Below are 19,922 nucleotides of genomic sequence, written 5' to 3' on the forward strand. Positions count from 1 at the left end.
ACGTGGACCAACATATGCAATTTTTTGTCATAGTCTGTAGTACAAATTATGAACTTTAAATACCAAATTTGAAACAATTACGGTGAATAATGTCGCTAATAACATATAAATACTGAATATTGGAAGGAAGGTTATATAGGGGCTTTTGAAGACGTGGACCTACCTACGAAATTTTTTGTCATAGATGGTAGTACCCATTAAGATCTTCAAATACCGAATTTAAAACAATTCCCGTAATTAATGTCGCTAAAATCATCAAAATATCGTATATGACGATTACCGTTTTATGGAGGCTATGCGAAAACGTGGACCTACATACGAAATTTTTTATCATAGATTGTAGTACCCTTTGCGAACTTTAAATAGCAAATTTGAAACAATTCCGGTGAATAATGTTGCTGAAATCATCAAAATATCGAAAAAAGGGAGGTACCGTTATATGGGAGCTATACGTAAACGTCGACCGACATGGCCCATTTTCAATACTCAAAGCCCTGCAGACATAAAATAAATTTGAGTAAAATTTTATCAATCTACTTCATTTCATTCGGTAGCTAGAGTGATTTCCACAGACGGACGGACACCGCTAAATCGATATAGAATTTTATCCTGATTAAGAATATATATAATTTGTGGGGTCTAAAATGTATATTTCGAGGTGTTACAAACTTAGTATACCCTCCATACTATGGTGAAGGGTATAAAAAGGCCTTAAACTAACGGTTGAACCGAATCTAAAATTTTAAAACGGACTTTACGCTGATGAAGTAGCGGGTTCTTGCTAGTTTTTGCATATTTTTCATACAACTACCTTTGCATTGTTGGCTTCGTCGGCTGTAACTTTAAATAACATTAGAAAGTCTTAAAAAATTCGGATTTTTGGTCCAAAATTTTTAAAAATAGGATTTCGGTCTCAATTTTTTAACTTTCTTAAGTTTACTTTTGGTCCCGAAAATCCCAAAAGTCCTACAATTCAACATTTTTTTCAGGATAAGCAAATTAGCAATTTTTTGGCCATAAATCTTAAAAATATTCTTCAGAAAACCCCACCATTGTGGAGATAATGAGCCTATTTTCCCTTCCTTACCGATAAGTTTAGATTTTTTCCAATTATATTTTTACCATTCGATTTTGGAGATGCTGACATAAAAAGGTTTCATTATTTCTGCAACATTTCATCAGCCACCTCCTTAACTTCATTCCATGTGTAAATCATGTCCTCCGATTTGGTATAACGCGAACACACCGCCATTCGCAAAAAGTAAATCTCATGGATTTTAGCAGCCACCATATGGATGTTGCCACGACAGTTAATAACTTTCAAGAGCTTTTCATTCGCCTCATTGCCGCCCTTCAAACGGAAGCAAACCAAAGCCATATTAACCTCTCCCACGATTTCAAAACGCTCATCTGCCCGGCACATTTCGGCAAATTCCTGAGCAAATTTACAATAACGTCGAATGTGATCCTGGAGCTGTTTAACACCATAGAGACGTAAAACAAACCACAATTTGAGGGCACGAAAACGCCGACTCAACGGAATTTGCCAGTGCCTGTAGTCGGGTAGAGAACCTTGCGTCTCGTGTCTCAAATAGACCGGGTTAACATAGAAGGCATTTATTAACCAGGATGGATCTTTCAGCCACATGGTGCTGCAGTCGAAATTGACCAACAGCCATTTGTGGGGATTGAAATTGAAAGAATCCGCCGTCTCAATCCCCTGCATGAAATGGCGGTATTCGGGGCAAATAAATGCACAGCCTGCATAGCCAGCATCCACATGGATCCATATGTGGTATTTATTGCCCACTGGTCCGCATTCATCCAGGCGATCAAAGGCACAGCTGTTGGTGGTGCCCAGGGTGACAACAGCCTGTAATAAAAAAATAATTTCAATGGGCACTTTTTGATCGGCAATTGAAAAATTTTTCGGACTTACATAAAATGGTATAAGGCCTGCTTCCAAATCATTTTTGATAGCCATTTCCAAATCCTCACCCCTCATACTGTTCTTGGCATCGGATGCTATGAAATGCATTTTAACCCCACCAAATAGCCCAGCTCTTTCCACAGATGAATGGGCCTGATCCGAGGTATAGGCCACCAATTTCGTTACAATCATGTCATCTGTCCAATCTGGATGGTCTTCTTTTACTTCCTGCACTTTCTTTGCCTTGGCTGCCTGCAAGGCCATCAAAGTTGCCTCACTGGCAGTACCTTGTATAACCGCACCTCCCTTGCCACCGGAAGAGGCCAGAAACTCCTTGGGCAAGCCAATCATATTACCCAACCAATCAAGCATAACCACCTCCAATTCTGTGCAAGCGGGACTGGCCATCTAAAACAAAATTTGATTTTATCGTTTTTTATTTGGAAAATTCCTCCTCCTACCCATGAGAATCCAACACATGCAATGGCCCCACTCAACATATCAGCCACAATCGAGGGATAGGAATTTGTCATGGGATAATAGGCATGAAATCTGGGACTTTGCCAGTGGGTAATTCCAGGCATAATCACGCGTTCAATATCGGCCATGACATCTTGCCAGGAATCGGGGTCGTCGGGAGCCGCATTGGGAATCAGAGGGCGCAAATAACCAGGTTGTACATTTGCCAGGACACGGCTGAAATGAAAATAGAAAATGTGGGAAAAAATAATGGCATTGTGAGAAGAGTGGAGAGGGTTTCCTAGCCATAAGAACAAAAACTCTAGAGGTCAGCTATGTTTTCTTGTAGAAGACGAGGGACGTACATAGGTCATACATTTTAGACCCCACAAAGTATATATATTCTTGATCAGCGTAAAATTCTATGTCGATTTAGCGGTGTCCGTCCGTCTATCCTAGACGGATAGACGAATCTATATAGATAGAGAATGGTCTATATACGTCCCTGGTCTTCTATAAGAAAACATAGTTATTTCGTCTGTGGAAATCACTCTAGCTTCCGAACAAATTGAAGTAGATTGATAAAATTTTACTCAAATATATATTATGTCTGCAGGACTTTTGGTATTGAAAATGGGCCATGTAGGAACACGTTTTGGTATAGCCCCCATATAACGGTACCTCCCAATATTCGGTATTTCGATGATTTTTGCGACAATATTCATCGAAGTTGCTTCAAATTTGGTATTTGATGTTCGAAATGGATGCTACAACCTAGGACAGAAAATTTTCTGTGCACTTCCACGTCTTCGTATAGCCCCCATATAACGGTACCTTCCGATATTCGGTATTTTTATGATTTTAGCGACATTATTTACCGGAATTGTTTCAAATTTGGTATTTGATGTTCGTAAAGGATACTACAGCCTAAGACAGAGAATTGTCTGTGCAGGTCCACGTCTTCGTATAGCCCCCATATAACGGTAACTCCCGATATTTGGTACTTTTTTGATATTAGCGACATTATTCACCGGAATTCTTTCAAATTTAGTATTTGAAGTTTGAAATGAATACTACAGCCTATGACAGAAAATTGTCTGTGCAGGTCCACATCTTCGTATAGCCCCCATATATCAGTACCTCCCGATATTCGGCATTTTGATGATTTTAGCGACATTATTTACCGGAATTGTTTAAAATTTGGTATTTGAAGTTCGTAAAGGATACTACAGCCTAAGACAGAGAATTGTCTGTGCAGGTCCACGTCTTCGTATAGCCCCCATATAACGGTAACTCCCGATATTTGGTACTTTTTTGATATTAGCGACATTATTCACCGGAATTCTTTCAAATTTAGTATTTGAAGTTTGAAATGAATAATACAGCCTATGACAGAAAATTGTCTGTGCAGGTCCACGTCTTCGTATAGCCCCCATATAACGGTACCTTCCGATATTCGGTATTTTGATGATTTTAGCGACATTATTTACCGGAATTGTTTCAAATTTGGTATTTGAAGTTCGTAAAGGATACTACAGTCTAAGTAGGTTCACACCTTCATATATCTACCGTATTACTGTACCTCCCGATATTCGGTACTTTGTTGATATTAGCGACATTATTCACCGAAATTCTTTCAAATTTGGTATTTGATGTTCGTAGTGGATACTACAGCCAAAGACAGAAAACTGTCTGCGCAGGTCCAGGTATTCGTATAGCCCTCATATAACGGTACCTCCCGATATTCGGTACTTTGTTGATATTAGCGACATTATTCACCGGAATTCTTTCAAATTTAGTATTTGAAGTTTGAAATGAATACTACAGCCTATGACGGAAAATTGTCTGTGCAGGTCCACATCTTCGTATAGCCACCGTATAACTGTATCTCCCGATATTCGGCATTTTGATGATTTTAGCGACATTATTTACCGGAATTGTTTCAAATTTGGTATTTGAAGTTCGTAAAGGATACTAAAGCCTAAGACAGAGAATTGTCTGTGCAGTTCCACGTCTTCGTATAGCCCCCATATAACGCTATCTCCGGATATTCGGTTTTTTGTTGATTTTAGCGATATTATTCAACGGATTTCTTTCAAATTTAGTATTTGAAGTTTGAAATTAATGCTACAGCCTATGACAAAAAATTGTCTGTGCAGGTCCACTTCTTCGTATATCCTCCATATAACGGTACCTTCCGATATTCGGTATTTTGATGATTTTAGCTACATTATTCAGCGATTTTTTTGTTAAGTTTCGCATTTGAATATTGTAATGGCTTATGACAAAAGTTACCTATGCTGGTCCATGTCGTCGTATAGACCCTAATGTAACAGCTACATTCGTTATTTTTAAGATTTTAATTTTTAACGGATTTTATTGTTTTTGTGAATTGCCTGGCCGAACTTACAGCTTTTTTTACTTGTTTGTATTTTTTTTTGCATTTTGCAGATACATTTCTTTGTAGACAAATAGTTCTTTTTTCGTTAGATATATTTAAGATTTTCCTGGGAGCCATTCTACGTCTTCTTATCAAACCAATTTGGCCTCTTTATGGCTAAACAAAATCTCCTATTCAAATAACTAAAATTTATTGAGGCATAAGGTTAGAATAAGTTTAGAATTTAGATAAAAAATCTCAGTTTTTTTCGGTCGGCCCCCGAAATAGTTTCAAAATTTCATAGAAACCATTTGACCTTGAATTACAAAATTTTTCTTACCGTTCCCTTAGATTTTCCAAATATTCAACAATATAATCCACCATCGACTTGGCGAAATCACTGAATTCTTTTGGCTCCATAGCGTCTGGCTGGTGACACCGCAACACTCAAAACTCTAATGAATATTTTTCTCTGATTAGGGCTGACTTTCGTTTTAAAGGGTCCGCCGTTTTCAACCGGTTACAAGGGCAGTGCAGCATGTGCATAATATGAAGTACAGTAGTTAATAAATGTCATTGCCCGTAATTTTTTTAATTGGCTTTTGTCAACGTCAATGAACAAGTTTTTTGAAATGCCTTAAACCATAATAAAGATGTATTTATCAACAAAATTTATTCTCACGCTTTTGGACACAGGCGGCCGATACATTTTTTTTTTTTTGCTTGAAAATGTGTCAAAAATCTTTGATTTTTATACCCTACACCACAGGGTGGTCAGGGTATCATGTTTTTGTGCATTTGTTTGTAACATAGAGAAGGAATTGAGTTAGACCTTTAGATCCTTTTGATGATCTGCATAGCATCACATTCTGAGTCGATTTATGCATGACCGTCCGCCCGTCCGTCTGTCCATGAATTTTTTGAATTTCTTGCCCGATCCAGATGAAATTTTGCACAAGTCATTTGTTTGGCCTAATCGGTTAGGTCTCTTTGGGCCAAATCCCTTTCAGGACATTTGGAGTCGATCTAGCGATTTTTTTCTGTCTGTCTGGCTGGTGCGCACGATATCTCTCGAAGGGAGTTTCCGATATTGTCCCAACTTGATACATATTACTATCAAACTTTGACCGAGTTTGAAGATGGGCAATATCGGACCTCTTCTTCATGCTGCACACAAATGGTCAACATTTTCACAGAAAAAAATTTGCCGTATAGAACATCAAAGGATTTTGATCTGATTTTGTCCAAACTTTGTAAATCCTAAAAATTTTATTGGTACTTAGTCAGGGGCGAAAATTCCAGTACCTCCCACACAAAGGGTTAACATTTCAAATAATTATAACTGTCATAAAATGCGAGATGAGCTTTCGATAGTCTTCAAATTTTGTACATCTTAAAATTTCTACTAACACTTGATGTGTTATGCAGAACGTATAGAGCGGGCCATTACTTCTGGTACCTCCCCCACAACGGGTCACAATTTGGAATAATCTTCTCATAAAATGAGAAATTAGCATTCGATCGGGACATCCCAATTTTTTTATCAACAGAAGACAAGGGACAAAGATTGTACATATCGATCCACTCTTTCTGCCTCCTCCCCCCCAACGGGTCTAAATTTTGGATAATTATATCTCTTATAAAAAGCGAAATGGGCATCTGATTCTTTATAAACTTTACACATTCCAATATTTCTACTAACACAACATTTGGTACTCCTGCCAACGTGGGTTCTAAAAACCAAACGCGAAATAAGCATCTGTTTTTTGTTTATCCTTGCCATGTCTCAATATTTCTATCAACATAATATAAGGTGTGAGTATGGAATATTAAGGACCACTCTTTCTGGTACCTCACCCAAAATTTTTGTCCATTTATAACTTTCCTCAAATGCGAAAAAGCCATCCGATTCTTTCTAAACTTCACACATTCCAGTATTTCTACTAAGACAACATCTGGTGTGAAGATGGTTGACAGCGATGCACTCCTTCTGGTACCTCTCCCATAAAGGGATCAACATTTTGTATAATCATGAAGTGGATAAAATTCGAAATGAGCATCCGATTTCTTAAAATTCGGCACATTCCAATATCATGTATTATTTAATGGCAAAGGATGTTCAGAATTTGTGAGACAAAGAGAGACAGAGGGAGAAACAAAAAACAGAGTTATTAGAAAGAAAAAATGTAGTAGTCTCCAAAAATTCTAAAAAAAGCCACGTTTTGTTGTAGTCTACAAATATATTCTTAAAAAATAACGTTTTGAACGAATTTCAAAAATATATTTTTCTAAAAAATCCACGTTTTGAGTTTTTTAAAAATCTGCGTGTTGAGATAGTCTCCAGAAAATATTTAAAAACCACCTTGGGAGGGAGTCTGGAAAAAACAAATATTTTTAAGGCCGTCTCCAAAAAAATATTTTTAAAAACCCACGTTTTGTGGAAGTCTCCAAAAAAATATATTTTTTAAAAAAATAATTTTTTGAGCGAACTCCCAAAAAATATTTTTTTTTAATCCACGTTTTCCAGTCTCCAGAAAATATTTAAAAAACCACGTTATTGTCTGGAAAAAATATTTCAAAAAAAAAAAATAACGTTTTTCTGGTGGTCTCCAAATATATTTCTAACAAGTAAAAAATCTGTAAGTTCGGCAGACCCATGGTTGACGTGGATTTTTTTTAAATATTTTTCCAGAGCCTTGATGTTGGCTGGACGTGGACGTTTTTTAAAATATTTTTCAATGGACATTGTTGACGTGGATTTTTTTCAAAATATTTTTTTAAGGAGCGACATTGACATGGATTTTTTTAAAATCTTTTTAAAGAGCGAATATTGATGTGGATTTTTTCAAATATTTTTTTTTAAAATTTCCTACTTGTTTTTTTAATTCCATTTCCTTCCCCAAAATTCCAAACCAGTTTGGCTTTACATGCCCCACCGCATTAAGGCTATGCATAAAGCAACCTGCAGCCTGCCAATATGACATTTTAAACCACCGATATAACTCCACTCCAACCCCAAGTCATATGCAGTGCAGACACCGTTAGAATTTTCGAAATGAATTATTACAAGCCAAACAACGTTGTGTCGTAGACCAATTTACTACGTGCAACCAATAATGTCACCAAACGTGCGTAGCAGTAAAGGCGAGTTGTTTGCGTTCGTCTCTATCCAAACAACATGGCATGCAGTGGCACCAGGGCTGCAGGTGGCCTTTGAAAAATGTTTAAAAAATCCACGCCTATTGACCTACAGGTGGCCTTTGAAAAATGTTTAAAAAATCCACGCCTATTGACCTACAGGTGGCCTTTGAAAAATGTTTAAAAAATCCACGCCTATTGACCTACAGGTGGCCTTTGAAAAATGTTTAAAAAATCCACGCCTATTGACCTACAGGTGGCCTTTGAAAAATGTTTAAAAAATCCACGCCTATTGACCTACAGGTGGCCTTTGAAAAATGTTTAAAAAATCCACGCCTATTGACCTACAGGTGGCCTTTGAAAAATGTTTAAAAAATCCACGCCTATTGACCTACAGGTGGCCTTTGAAAAATGTTTAAAAAATCCACGCCTATTGACCTACAGGTGGCCTTTGAAAAATGTTTAAAAAATCCACGCCTATTGACCTACAGGTGGCCTTTGAAAAATGTTTAAAAAATCCACGCCTATTGACCTACAGGTGGCCTTTGAAAAATGTTTAAAAAATCCACGCCTATTGACCTACAGGTGGCCTTTGAAAAATGTTTAAAAAATCCACGCCACGAGACCAAATTGTACCAAATATAGTGGTATTTAGTACTTTTCGTGCACTCGTAGTACACATTTCCAAAAGCACCTCTTTATCACAAACCTACCACCAATAGGGAGCCCAATACAAAATTTCCAAATTCCAGCTTCGACTGTTCACCCCAAACCAAACTGTTCCAAATTTTGTACTATTTAGTACTGTTCACACACTTAGTACAAATTTCCAAAACCACCTTCACATATCCGACTTACTTTCCAACATTGATTATCATACCCGATTTCAAGTTTTTAGCTCTATCCGTTTACATAATACCAAATGGTACCATTTTAGAAGTGTAGTAAAATTTTATAACTTTTCGTTACCTAAAAGTTCGAATTTCCAACAACTCTTTGGTATATCTATCATGCACTACATCAGTGACTCTCATTCCAAATTTCAGAATCCTAGCTCATTTCGTTTGTCCACTACAACGTATTCAATTTTTTGTGCATTTTACTACTTTTCGTTCCCTTTTAGTACGAAATTTCAAATACGCAGCTTACGCAGCAATACAGGCCCTCGAGCCGTTTTGCCAGGGGTTGATTCTCAGTCAGCTAATTATTCCACTGCTCTTCTAGATATTTAGACAAAAGGAGGTTGGCATCTGTCGACTGACAATTTTTAACATCTTTAAGAACTCTTTTTAAAAAAAATGGAACAAATTGGAGAATTTAAATCTAAATCCCCTATTTTAAACCCGTAAAGGACTCTTTTCAATATCATAGCCATTTTGTTTTATTTAATTCTTAATTATTATCAATAAATTATCGTCAATCGTAAAATTAATTTCGTATCTACATAATTTTAAAAATTTCTCATTTTCATTCGTAATACAACCCATACTATTTCTTATAGTAATCAATAATGCGTTGAGCCTCTCGTATGCCACTCATTCGGGCCCCATCCACTGTACCGAAACCATTCAAAATTGTGGCATCGCCGGCAAAGAGTAAACTTGGCGTTATGCCCAAGGGTTTCGAAAGCGTTTGTATGTCCTGGGCACTACTGTTCGTTGAAAAGTACGGACGTCCACCCAGATAACAGGCACTACTGCTCCATTTGGAACGCAGCACTTCAGCAGGAAAGGGTATCTTTGGATTTTTTAAACACAGCCTCAGTAATTTGGTTATTTCATCAATTACCTCAGTGTCGGGTAATTTTTCAATTTCATCATAGTATGCCCCACCAATGGTGATTTCCAGAACATGATTGCTACTGGGTGCCTTTGAGATCTCAACCACCTGTTTCGTCCAATGGCGATCCTGCAAATGTTCCTCCGACGACCATAAGGGTCGTAAGTTGGTCGAAAACCATTCGGGCAAGGGGTTTTTGTATTCAAAATAGATTTTCACAGGACTACCAAAACCCAGATTCCTTATGGCATTTAGCTTCTCAGCTGGCAGCGGGGGTTTAAACATTAGACCGGCAAATGTTTTCAATACCCCCAGGGGTACAGTGCAAATTATGTGATCGGCATTTATCACCGAACCATCCAGGCAATTTACACTCTTTTTGGTATCCCTGCTCATCGAGCCATTACTCAACCATTTGATTTCTCCCACCGGACGGCCAATTAGTAAATTATCACTATCAATATTGATTATCACATCATCGAGAATACTGTTCATCCCGGTCGGTATGTAAATCGGATAGGCAAACTGATTTTTAAATTTAATCAACTGTTCAATATTCAAATACTCCAAATTACAACCCAATTTGCCGCCAAAGTCCTTCATCAGGGCATTGAAAATATCTGCCACAAGCAGACGTTCCTTTTCCTTGAACATGGCATTGATGATCTTGGCACTTTCCGCCTGAAAGTAACTATAGACATTGTCCAGCTCATGGAGATTTCCCTTGGCATAGCGATTTTTCAACTCCACCCCGGCACAGAGCTTCTTAAAGAATATGTCCACCAGTTCGGGTAGTTGTTTGTTGATTTTCGCCCCCTTGGTATTCACATACAGCGTCTCCTCTTTTTGTTGTATTTTCTTGGGCAGGCCAGAGCGTTGCTGTAACAACTCATAGACTGTGTTGTGGGATGCATCAATACTTATCCACTTGGCTCCCAGCTCACAGAAAGCATCACCGAAGTGCTTGGAATTTATGCGGCCACCATAACGATCGGTTGCCTCGAGTATGATGGTGCGTTTGAAGCCATTTTTGATGAGATGCGAAGCTGCCGACAGGCCAGCCAATCCAGCTCCAATTATCACAGTTTGTACATCATTTATGGATTTTTGGCCACCCCCAGAGGGGTGGGGGTTATGGGGGATTTCGGTTTTTAGGGTAGAGGCATTGAAAATTTTTCGTCGGGCATTTTTGAAGCTGAAAAGAGAAATTTTGGGAAAAAAATTAAATAATTTTTCTAGGACTAATGGAATCAATTTGAGATTTTGAGGATATTTTTCCAGGATCTTCAATAGTCGTGGATTTTTTAGGATTACGATTTCTAGGACCTTGTATAATTGTGGATTTTTCAAGGATATCTTTTAAGTATCACCCATTTGCATACCCTCCACCATACATAGTATGGAGGGTATATTAAGTTCGTAATTCCGTATGTAATTCTTCGAAATAATAATTTAAGACCCTACAAAGTATATACAGGGTGAACAGCCGATGGTCGCTCTTTGCTCGTATTAATCGACCGTAACAACAGAATAAATGCCGAATATTATAACGAAAATATTCTGGAGGGTGTATTAAAGCCTTGGGCACGCAAACATTTTGGCCGCAGACCATCGCACTCAGCACGCGCCACCCAAGAATGGTTACAAAATGAGGTTCCTTGCTTCATTTCCAGCGCACAATGGCCACCAAAATCTCCGGATAGCAATCCGTTGGAATATTGTGTCTGGAGTATTTTGGAAAGCAAGGCTGGCACTAAAAAATATCAAAGTGTCGATCACCTCAAGCAAGCTCTTCGCCAGGAATTGACCAAAATACAGAGCGTTTGACGGTTTCATTGGCCGTTTGAAGGCCATAATTCGTGCCAAAGGCGACCAATCCGAACAAATCTAATCTTATCCTAAAATTTTATTCTATTTCCGATTTTTTTGCTTTCATTCGATAAAATTTAAAACAAAAAATGTAAAAATTATGGCGTTTGACTTTGTTGCAGATTCAAAACGCTAGATTCAAAACGAATTAAGATAGGTAGCTTAAATTCTGCACAGATCAGTTTTTTGTGTGCAGTTCGAAGATATATTATAGCTCCCACATAACGGTACCCCCAATATTCGGTATTTTATGATTTTAGCGACATTATTCGGAATTGTTTCAAAATTCGTACTTGAACTTCCTAATGGGTACTACAGCCTGCAGATCCCGGTGGTTATATGGTCCCCATATAACCGTACCTCCCAGTATTCGGTATTTTGATGATTTTAGCGTCATTATTTAGCGGAATTGTTTCAAATTTCGTATTTGTACTTGGTAATGGGTACTACTGAAAATTGTCTATGTAGGTCCTGGTCTTAGTATAGCCTCCATATAACGGTACCTCTCTATGTTCCGTGTTGTGACGATTTTAGCGACATTATTCATTGGAATTGTTTCAAACTTCGTAATTTAAGTTCCTAATGGGTACTACAGCCTGTGTTCAGGTTTTCATATAGCCCGAATATAAAGGTACCCCCAAAATTTCGGTTTTTTTTTCATGATTTTAGTCACATTTTCCAATGGCATTGTGTGAAATTCTACACAAGAAGGTCTCTATGAGTTTTTTACCCCCCAGAAAGGGGATTTTCTATATAGGTCCACGACATCGCCCCATACCCTCCGATATTCGGTATTTTGTTGATTTTAGCCACATTTTTCAATGAAATAGTCTGAGAATCCACACCAAGTGTTCTCTATGAGTACTTTACCCCCTGGAAGAGAATGGTCTACATAAGTCTACGTTTTAGTATAGCACCCATATAACGCTACCCCGAGATATTCTGTATTTTCAACATTTTCCCAACATTATTCACGGGAATAGCGTCAAATTTCGTATTTGAAGTTCGTAATTGGTACTACAACCTATGACGAAAAATTGTCTATGCAGGTCCACATCTTAGTATAGACCCCATTCAAAGTTTCCTCCCTTTATTCGGTATTTTCATGATGTTAGAGACATTATTCACCGGAATTGTTCAGAATTTCGTATTTTAGGTTCGGAATCGGTACTACAGCCTGTGACAGAAAATTACCTATCCAGCACCACGTCTTCGTATAGCCCCCATATAACGGTACCTTCCTATTTTCCGTATTTTGATGATTTGAGAGACTTTATTCGCCGAAATTGTTTCAAATTTGGTATTTGAAGCTCGTAATGAATACTACAGCCCAAGACAGAAAATTGTTAGTGCAGGTCCAGGTCTTCGTGTATCTCCTGTATAACTGTACCTCCCGACATTCGGTATTTTGATGATTTGAGTCACATTTTTCAATGGCATTGTCTGAAATCCCACACAAGAAGTTTTCTGTGAGTACTTTACACTCGCCACCCAGAAAGGGAATTTTCTACATAGGTCCACAACATCGTATAGCCCCCATACAATGGTACCCTCCTATATTCGGTATTTTGATGATTTTAGGCACATTTTTCAATTGAATAGTCTAAAAATCCACACCCCCTAGAAGAGAATTGTCTGTATAGGTCTACGTTTTAGTATAGCACTCATATAACGTTACCCTGAGATATTCAGTATTTTCAGGATTTTCGCAACATTATTCACCGGAATTGCGTCAAATTTCGTATTTAAAGTTCGTAATGGATACTACAACCTATGACGGAAAATTGTCTATGCAGGACACGTCTTATTCAATGGTATTTTATTCGGTATTTTCATGATATTAGACACATTATTCACCGGAATTGTTTGGAATTTTGTATTGTAAGTTCGGAATTGGAAGATTTGGATATGGCTCCCATTATATTTTCAGCCAATTTCAAGTTTATTGTGCATCAAATGATTAATATAACCCCGAATTGAATGAATTTCGGCACATATGACCGAATTCAGCCTATAAGCAAGCGCTTCAGATTTTGGTGAAAATCGGTTCAGATATAGCTATAGCTCTCATATATATGTTTCATCCGATTTGGTCTTTAAGTCCCTCACATTCGTAATACGTACTCCACAACAATAATATTTGGTACCAGATATCAGAAATAAGTGTTTAAAATTTTGTCAAGATCGGTTCAGATTTGGATATAGCTCTCAGATATATTTTTATCCGATTTCAAATTATTTGCGCACCAAATGGCCAATATCAACCTAAATGAACTGAATTTTGACACATCCGACCGAATTAAGTCTAAAAGCAACAGCTTCAGATTTTTGGTGAAAATCCGTTCAGATATAGCTATAGCTTCCATATATATGTTTCATCCGATTTGATCTTTAAGTTCCTCACATTCGTAACAGGCCTTCCACAAAAATTATATTTGGTACCAGATATCTTATAGAGCTCAGAAATACCTCTGCTAAATTTTATCGAAATCGGTTCAGAATTGGATATAACACCCATATATATCTTTACTTCATTTCAGGTTTTTTGTGCACCAACTGGCTAATATCAGCCCAAGTGGACTGAATTTTGACACCTCTGACGGAATTCAGTTTAAAAGCAAGCGCTTAAAATTTTCGGTGAAAATCCGTTCAGATATAGCTATAGCTCCCATATATGTTTTATCCGATTTGGTGTTCAAGCCCCTCACATGCGTAATATGCACTCCTCAGCAATGACTTTTGATACCGGACATCATATACTTCTTGAAAATACATCTGCCAAAATTTATCGAGATCGGTTCAGATTTGTATATAGCTATACATCTTCATACGATTTTACGGTCCGTTCAGCCCAAATTGAAGATTTTTTCATATTCATCAGAATTTTACCATTTTTTTTATATATTTTTATACCCTCCACCTTGGAAAGGAGGGTATATTAACTTTGTCGTTCCGTTTGTAACATCCTTAAATATTCGTCGTAGACCCCATAAAGTATATATATTCATAATCAGCATAAAATTCTAAGTCGATTAAACGATGTCCGCCTGTCTGTTTGCTGAAATCACGATACAGCCCACATTATTTGACGTAGAGCGCCAAAATTTAGCAGAGCTATTTGTATTGTGTCTAGGATGGTTGGTATTGAAAATGAGATATATCGGTCCACGTTCTGGTATAGTCCTCATATAACGGTACCTCTCGATATTCGGTATTTTGATTATTTATGCCACATTTTTTCACCGATTTGTCTGAAATTGGTACTTGTAGGTCATAACGAGTCCTTGTGCGTGTGGCAAAAAATTGCATGTATAGGTCCACGTTTTGGTATAGCCCCCATATAAAGGTACCTCCCGATATTCGGTATTTTGATTATTTTTGCCACATTTTTTCACGGATTTGTCTAAAAATTGGTATTTGTTGGTCATAATGTGTTACAGCCCCGGTGGCGAAACATTGCATGTATGGGTCCATGATTTGGTATAGCCCCATATAACGGTACCTCCTGATATTCGGCATTTTAATGGTTTATGCCACATTTCATCTAATGTTTTCTTTACCCTAAGGTGGAGGGTATTAAAAGTTTGGCCCGGCCGAACTTAATGCTTTTTTTACTTCTTTTAATATAATCCTTATCCTTAAATACGCAAAGTGGTGTAGGGTATCATATAGTCGGCCCAGCTCGATTTTTAATCTTTCTTTACTGGTTGATAATTGTCACAATGCTTGCGTGTCACCTAAAAATTAGCGGCTCCTCCCTTCCTCCAATAATGTTATTTCTGAACTCTTTGTTCCTTGTCGAAAATATAGTATATCATGATACAAATGCTAAACCGATACAAATACTATACTTCATATACACCCAAACGCACATAGCTACATATATAAAACAATACCTTCATGAAAACCTCACACTAACACCTTATAGACTCCATAAAAATACCTCTTATACAATCAAACTTAGAATTTCGTCTTCATCTGAATTTCAACGATTTTTTTTGATATCCGTTTCCTCTGTTTTTTTTTTCAAACTGAATTACAACAAAAACAACAAATATTTTTTGGAAGTTCTTTCATTTGCAATCCAAAAATTTGTCAACTTACAATTGCATGGCAGGTAGCTATTGAATTTCCAACTTAATCCTAAAGTGTTGCACAGGAAATTTTTCTCAATCACCAGGAATTTAGGTATTTCTTCTCCTTTTTCGTTGCGAAAATATCTTAGCCAAAAGTGGGGAGCGAAGTGATTATGAACAACAAATTTTTTTGTATATTTTTGGTTTGTTTACGTCAAGTTTTCTTTGGAATAGATATAAAAGTCAACAAATCGATTTTCGATAAATCGATAGAAGTCAGCTGGGAAAACAAAGAATGTGAGTTATACTATGGACTTGTAGAGGGCGCTAATAAGCATATCATTTGAAGGGATTTAAGACACAAACCCAATATAACCAATTTTTGTATTACTGTGTATCAATAGATTGCACTCTGTAGTTTAATATCACACATTTGTTTTTATAACACTTATTGTAGCTTTATAACACTATATAATCCGACTCATAATTTCGGCCTAGACGATTAATATAGATTCTACTTTTTATAAGACTATAGCTATGGTTGGACAACAATTATCAATTTAAAAAAGTGTGACAAAAAGCTATGTTTCCTAAAATATTTCAGGGTAGTAGATTGCTATGTATTCCTTATTTTTCAATGAGATCACCTCCGGTAAAATGAGGATTATGAAGAATATCGGGTTTTAAGAGTAGAGGCATTGAAATTTTCGAGTATTTTGTTGTTGCAAAATGGTCAGGCTTATCCCTTTATTGTTGTTTTTATAAAAACAAAGTTTGTTTATTAGTAGAGAACGGTGGTAATGGTAAATTACCATACCGATGGTAAACAAACAAGCCACACTGTTCTATTTATAGACAAGGCACGGTCGACGAAGGGGTTTTTGTTGTAACAGACAAAACCAACTTACATGGTTATGCTACTTCGTTCAGGTTGAACGAAAGCATAACAAGTGGAGAAAGATATAAATGTTTATAAGTGCGGTTGTAAGATTTAGAATATTTTCCAAAAGAATTTTAGTTTTATTTAATTCTTTGGTTCCTCTTCTATTGAGCTTACGATCTCGTCACTTGGGTAAAAAATATTTTTTGTCATAGAAGTTATTTTTTTAAAATAACTTCTGGGGAGAATATCCCAGACAAAAAACAAGGGAACTGATGAGGATTGGTGGCTCTTTCCGAAACCTAGGTATTCCCTGCCTTACCCCCTGGTAAACATTACCATCGTTCTCCACTAATAAACAAACGTTGTTTTTATAAAAACAACAATAAAGGGATAAGCCTGACCATTTTGCAACAACAAAATACTACGGTATCCCGAACAAACAAGCCACACTGTTCTATTTTCGTGTATTCTTGAAGTTGAAAAGAGAAATAGAAAAAAAAAAATAAAATTATATTTAGAACTAATGTAATCAAATTGGGTTTTTGAGGATATTTTCGAGGATTCAACATTCAATAGTACATTTTCAATGACTCTGGTAAAACTAAAAATTAAATAAAATAAGTAAACAAGAAGATAAGTTCCGACCGGGGCCAAACTTTCAAATTCTCCCACCATTTGGACTCATGTAATAGCAGTAGTAGAAGTAGGCCTTTTAAACATGTTCTGTCACAGTAGGTAGAACCCATTTTGAACTCTGACAAACCAATTGTATACCACTGCGTATAAATTGAGGCTAAATTGATCAAAATGCCGAATTTGGGGCCATGGGATAACGTGAACAATTTTCTGTCACAGGAAATAGAATTCATTATAAACTCCAAATGTCCAATTGCAAGCTATTCCGCTCGAAACTACGGCTAAAATTAAAGTCAAACTGCTGACACATTAGCTATTCAAGTCAAAATACCGAATCCTCCCCATATTCGATATTTTGACTATAATTTTGTTGGGGTTATATCAAAACGTTGACCGATATAGCTCATCTTCGACCTGACCAGCCTTCAGACATAAGGCACATCATTGCAAAATATTAGCTTTATCATATGCCGTTTACGCTGATCAAAAACTCCGCGGGCTGTAATCAGATGTCTTCTGGAGTGAGTGGGGTGGGTTTGGCATGCCAAGTTAAGAGATACAGCGTATTGTGCAGATCTCTATAACACGTCCGACGTTTCGCAAATCTTCGGCAATTCGTGCCTAATACAAATAAAGACGACTGCACCATTCTCGAAGTGATTGCTCCCAAATCTACCCTATCCGTCTAGACAGAATATTTTTCGGGTAAAATGGACGGGTTGAGGACTCCGAGAACGGCATTTATGCTGTAATTGTTGATCGCTTCAGTGACTGCAATAGCTGTAACGCCAAATCCACGCCTGATAATCATCATTATGTAGAGGCTCTTTTTTGTAGCGTTGAACCTCCCTCTCTAGATCATGTATGTTCTTCCTGACACGACACATGATGGTTTGGATGATTCTCACGATAACACCCAAGCAGGCATATGGTTAAGCTGCTCTACGGGAAGAATCTTCGCCAATTCGTATAGATGTTCAACTGGTGTCATGGCAGCATTCTGGCAGGTCTGTATATTCTTCCACTGCTTAGCACCTACATTCGCAGACCACTATCGGGTTATAAGAGGTCAAGAACCTCTGCTTGTCCTCTCCACAAAGGCCCGATGCCATGATTCGGATACGTAACGATCTCTATACCGTCTGGAGGGTGAGGAATACTGGAAAGGTAGCGGTTAAACAGTTTCGGAGGTATTACCCTATCTTGAGGAACTCGCTGTTTCAGAATTCCAGGCACGACTGGCGTCCACATATATAGTTGATTATCCAACCTGTTCGTAGGGTAGTTTTCTCTATATCATCAAACAGTGTTGGGTTGTTGACTAAAGCAAATGCCTTTGATAGGTCAAGGGCTATGATAAGTCTTGTCTTGGATTAATCCACGATATGTGTGGAATACTGCGACGGAATTTGTTTGATGGTTGGTAGCTGGTTAGCTTTCTCAGATGCGACAAATTGCCTTTGCTGGCTTCCTTGCCTGGCTTCAGTAGCGGGAACAAACTGCCAATTCTCCGGGAACTATGTCGGTGGCTAGCGACAGTTGAGAATTTTTGTCGAGTACTCAACTCCCGGCGTATCTAGTTGTTTCAACATTACCAATGAGAAATGAAAATTGAAATTTGCAACATCTCCCATTGAAAACTGTTGTGGGTCCACTTCAGCGGGCAGAGATCTGATACGACGTAGTACTTTTCACTTCGCCGTATTGCTCTTGGTGTGCTCGACAAATTGTCGATTAAAATATTCAGCGCACCTCTTCGGACCAATCATCGTTACATGGCTAAAAGTGACTGAGGTCCTATCATCCTTTATCCCAGGGCTCGAAAGCCTTAAATCGCTAGCCACAGTTTACTCATATCGGTTCCAATATTGAAACACTTCAAATGTTCCTTTACCAACCGGTGGACGTCCATGGTCAATTTGCCGATTCTGGGATCAGTAGCGTTAAAACGACGGATATCAACACGGTCTTTTGTTAGTCCAGCCGCCTCTACTGGTTCTTTTGGTTTTTTTAAGGGTATTCGATCAGCAGGTTAATTTGTCGTAGAAGCTGCAGTTGATCGGTTTTTAAGTTCCCGAGGGATTGTGGTAGAGGAAAGGGACACACATTTTTATACACAACACCTCACTGTGGTACAGGATATTATGTATTTCTGCATTGTTTGGAGCACACAAAAGGAAACGAGGCAGGCCTATAAGTCGAAGTCGATTTATTTCTTTGCGCATGTCTGTCCATGTATTTTTAAAATCACAATTATTTTCCGATTTATTAAATATATATTTATAGAATAGCATATAAAAACCCACACAATCGTTGTCTTCAGCAGCTATTTTTGAAGCTGAGATAATTAACTTATTTAAATTTGCTTCAATCTCAGCATGTTTAGTATTTTTAGGAATACATTCTTTTTCGCCAAAAACACATTGACATATTTCTGAAGTTTTTTCAAACCAGTTTTTTTTTTCTTCAATTTGTGCCACTATGTCCGCAGAAAACATCCTATGAGCATGCAGTCCCTGTTTCCATTTATCAACCTCGTGCCAGACTTAGCTGTTATACGTTATCTTAACACATCTATTTCAGGAATGTAAAAACCCACATGTACCGGCCGATATGCCGTGTGGTAATAAAATAACCCCCCCCCCCCCAACATCTTTCGAATCTCCTTTTGGCGCCCAACAATAAACTCCATTCCTTGCGGCGGAATGTGTCTTTAAGCAATCTAATATAAGAATCATTTTTATTTCCCACAAGTTATTGGTTCCACTTGGT

General features: G+C 37.6%; 2 protein-coding genes across 2 annotated transcripts; both read right to left on the reverse strand.

Annotated features, from left to right (window-relative positions):
* Window positions 1-1,113: 1,113 nt before the first annotated feature.
* On the reverse strand, window positions 1,114-5,252 carry LOC101900311 (aromatic-L-amino-acid decarboxylase-like). The gene is made up of 4 exons (XM_005179723.4): window positions 5,110-5,252; window positions 2,392-2,626; window positions 1,940-2,338; window positions 1,114-1,873 (listed from the first exon to the last, which is right to left on the reverse strand). Exons 1-4 carry the CDS (start codon window positions 5,187-5,189, stop codon window positions 1,160-1,162), a joined length of 1,428 nt encoding a protein of 475 aa, XP_005179780.2. The 5' UTR covers window positions 5,190-5,252; the 3' UTR covers window positions 1,114-1,159.
* A 4,009-nt stretch (window positions 5,253-9,261) lies between these two features.
* Window positions 9,262-15,864, reverse strand: LOC101900478 (protein anon-37Cs). The gene is made up of 2 exons (XM_059125198.1): window positions 15,660-15,864; window positions 9,262-10,881 (listed from the first exon to the last, which is right to left on the reverse strand). Exons 1-2 carry the CDS (start codon window positions 15,665-15,667, stop codon window positions 9,396-9,398), a joined length of 1,494 nt encoding a protein of 497 aa, XP_058981181.1. The 5' UTR covers window positions 15,668-15,864; the 3' UTR covers window positions 9,262-9,395.
* Between the last annotated feature and the right edge of the window lie 4,058 nt (window positions 15,865-19,922).

Source organism: Musca domestica, unplaced genomic scaffold (genome assembly GCF_030504385.1).
Source record: "Musca domestica strain aabys unplaced genomic scaffold, Musca_domestica.polishedcontigs.V.1.1 32, whole genome shotgun sequence".
Lineage (NCBI taxonomy): Eukaryota > Metazoa > Arthropoda > Insecta > Diptera > Muscidae > Musca > Musca domestica.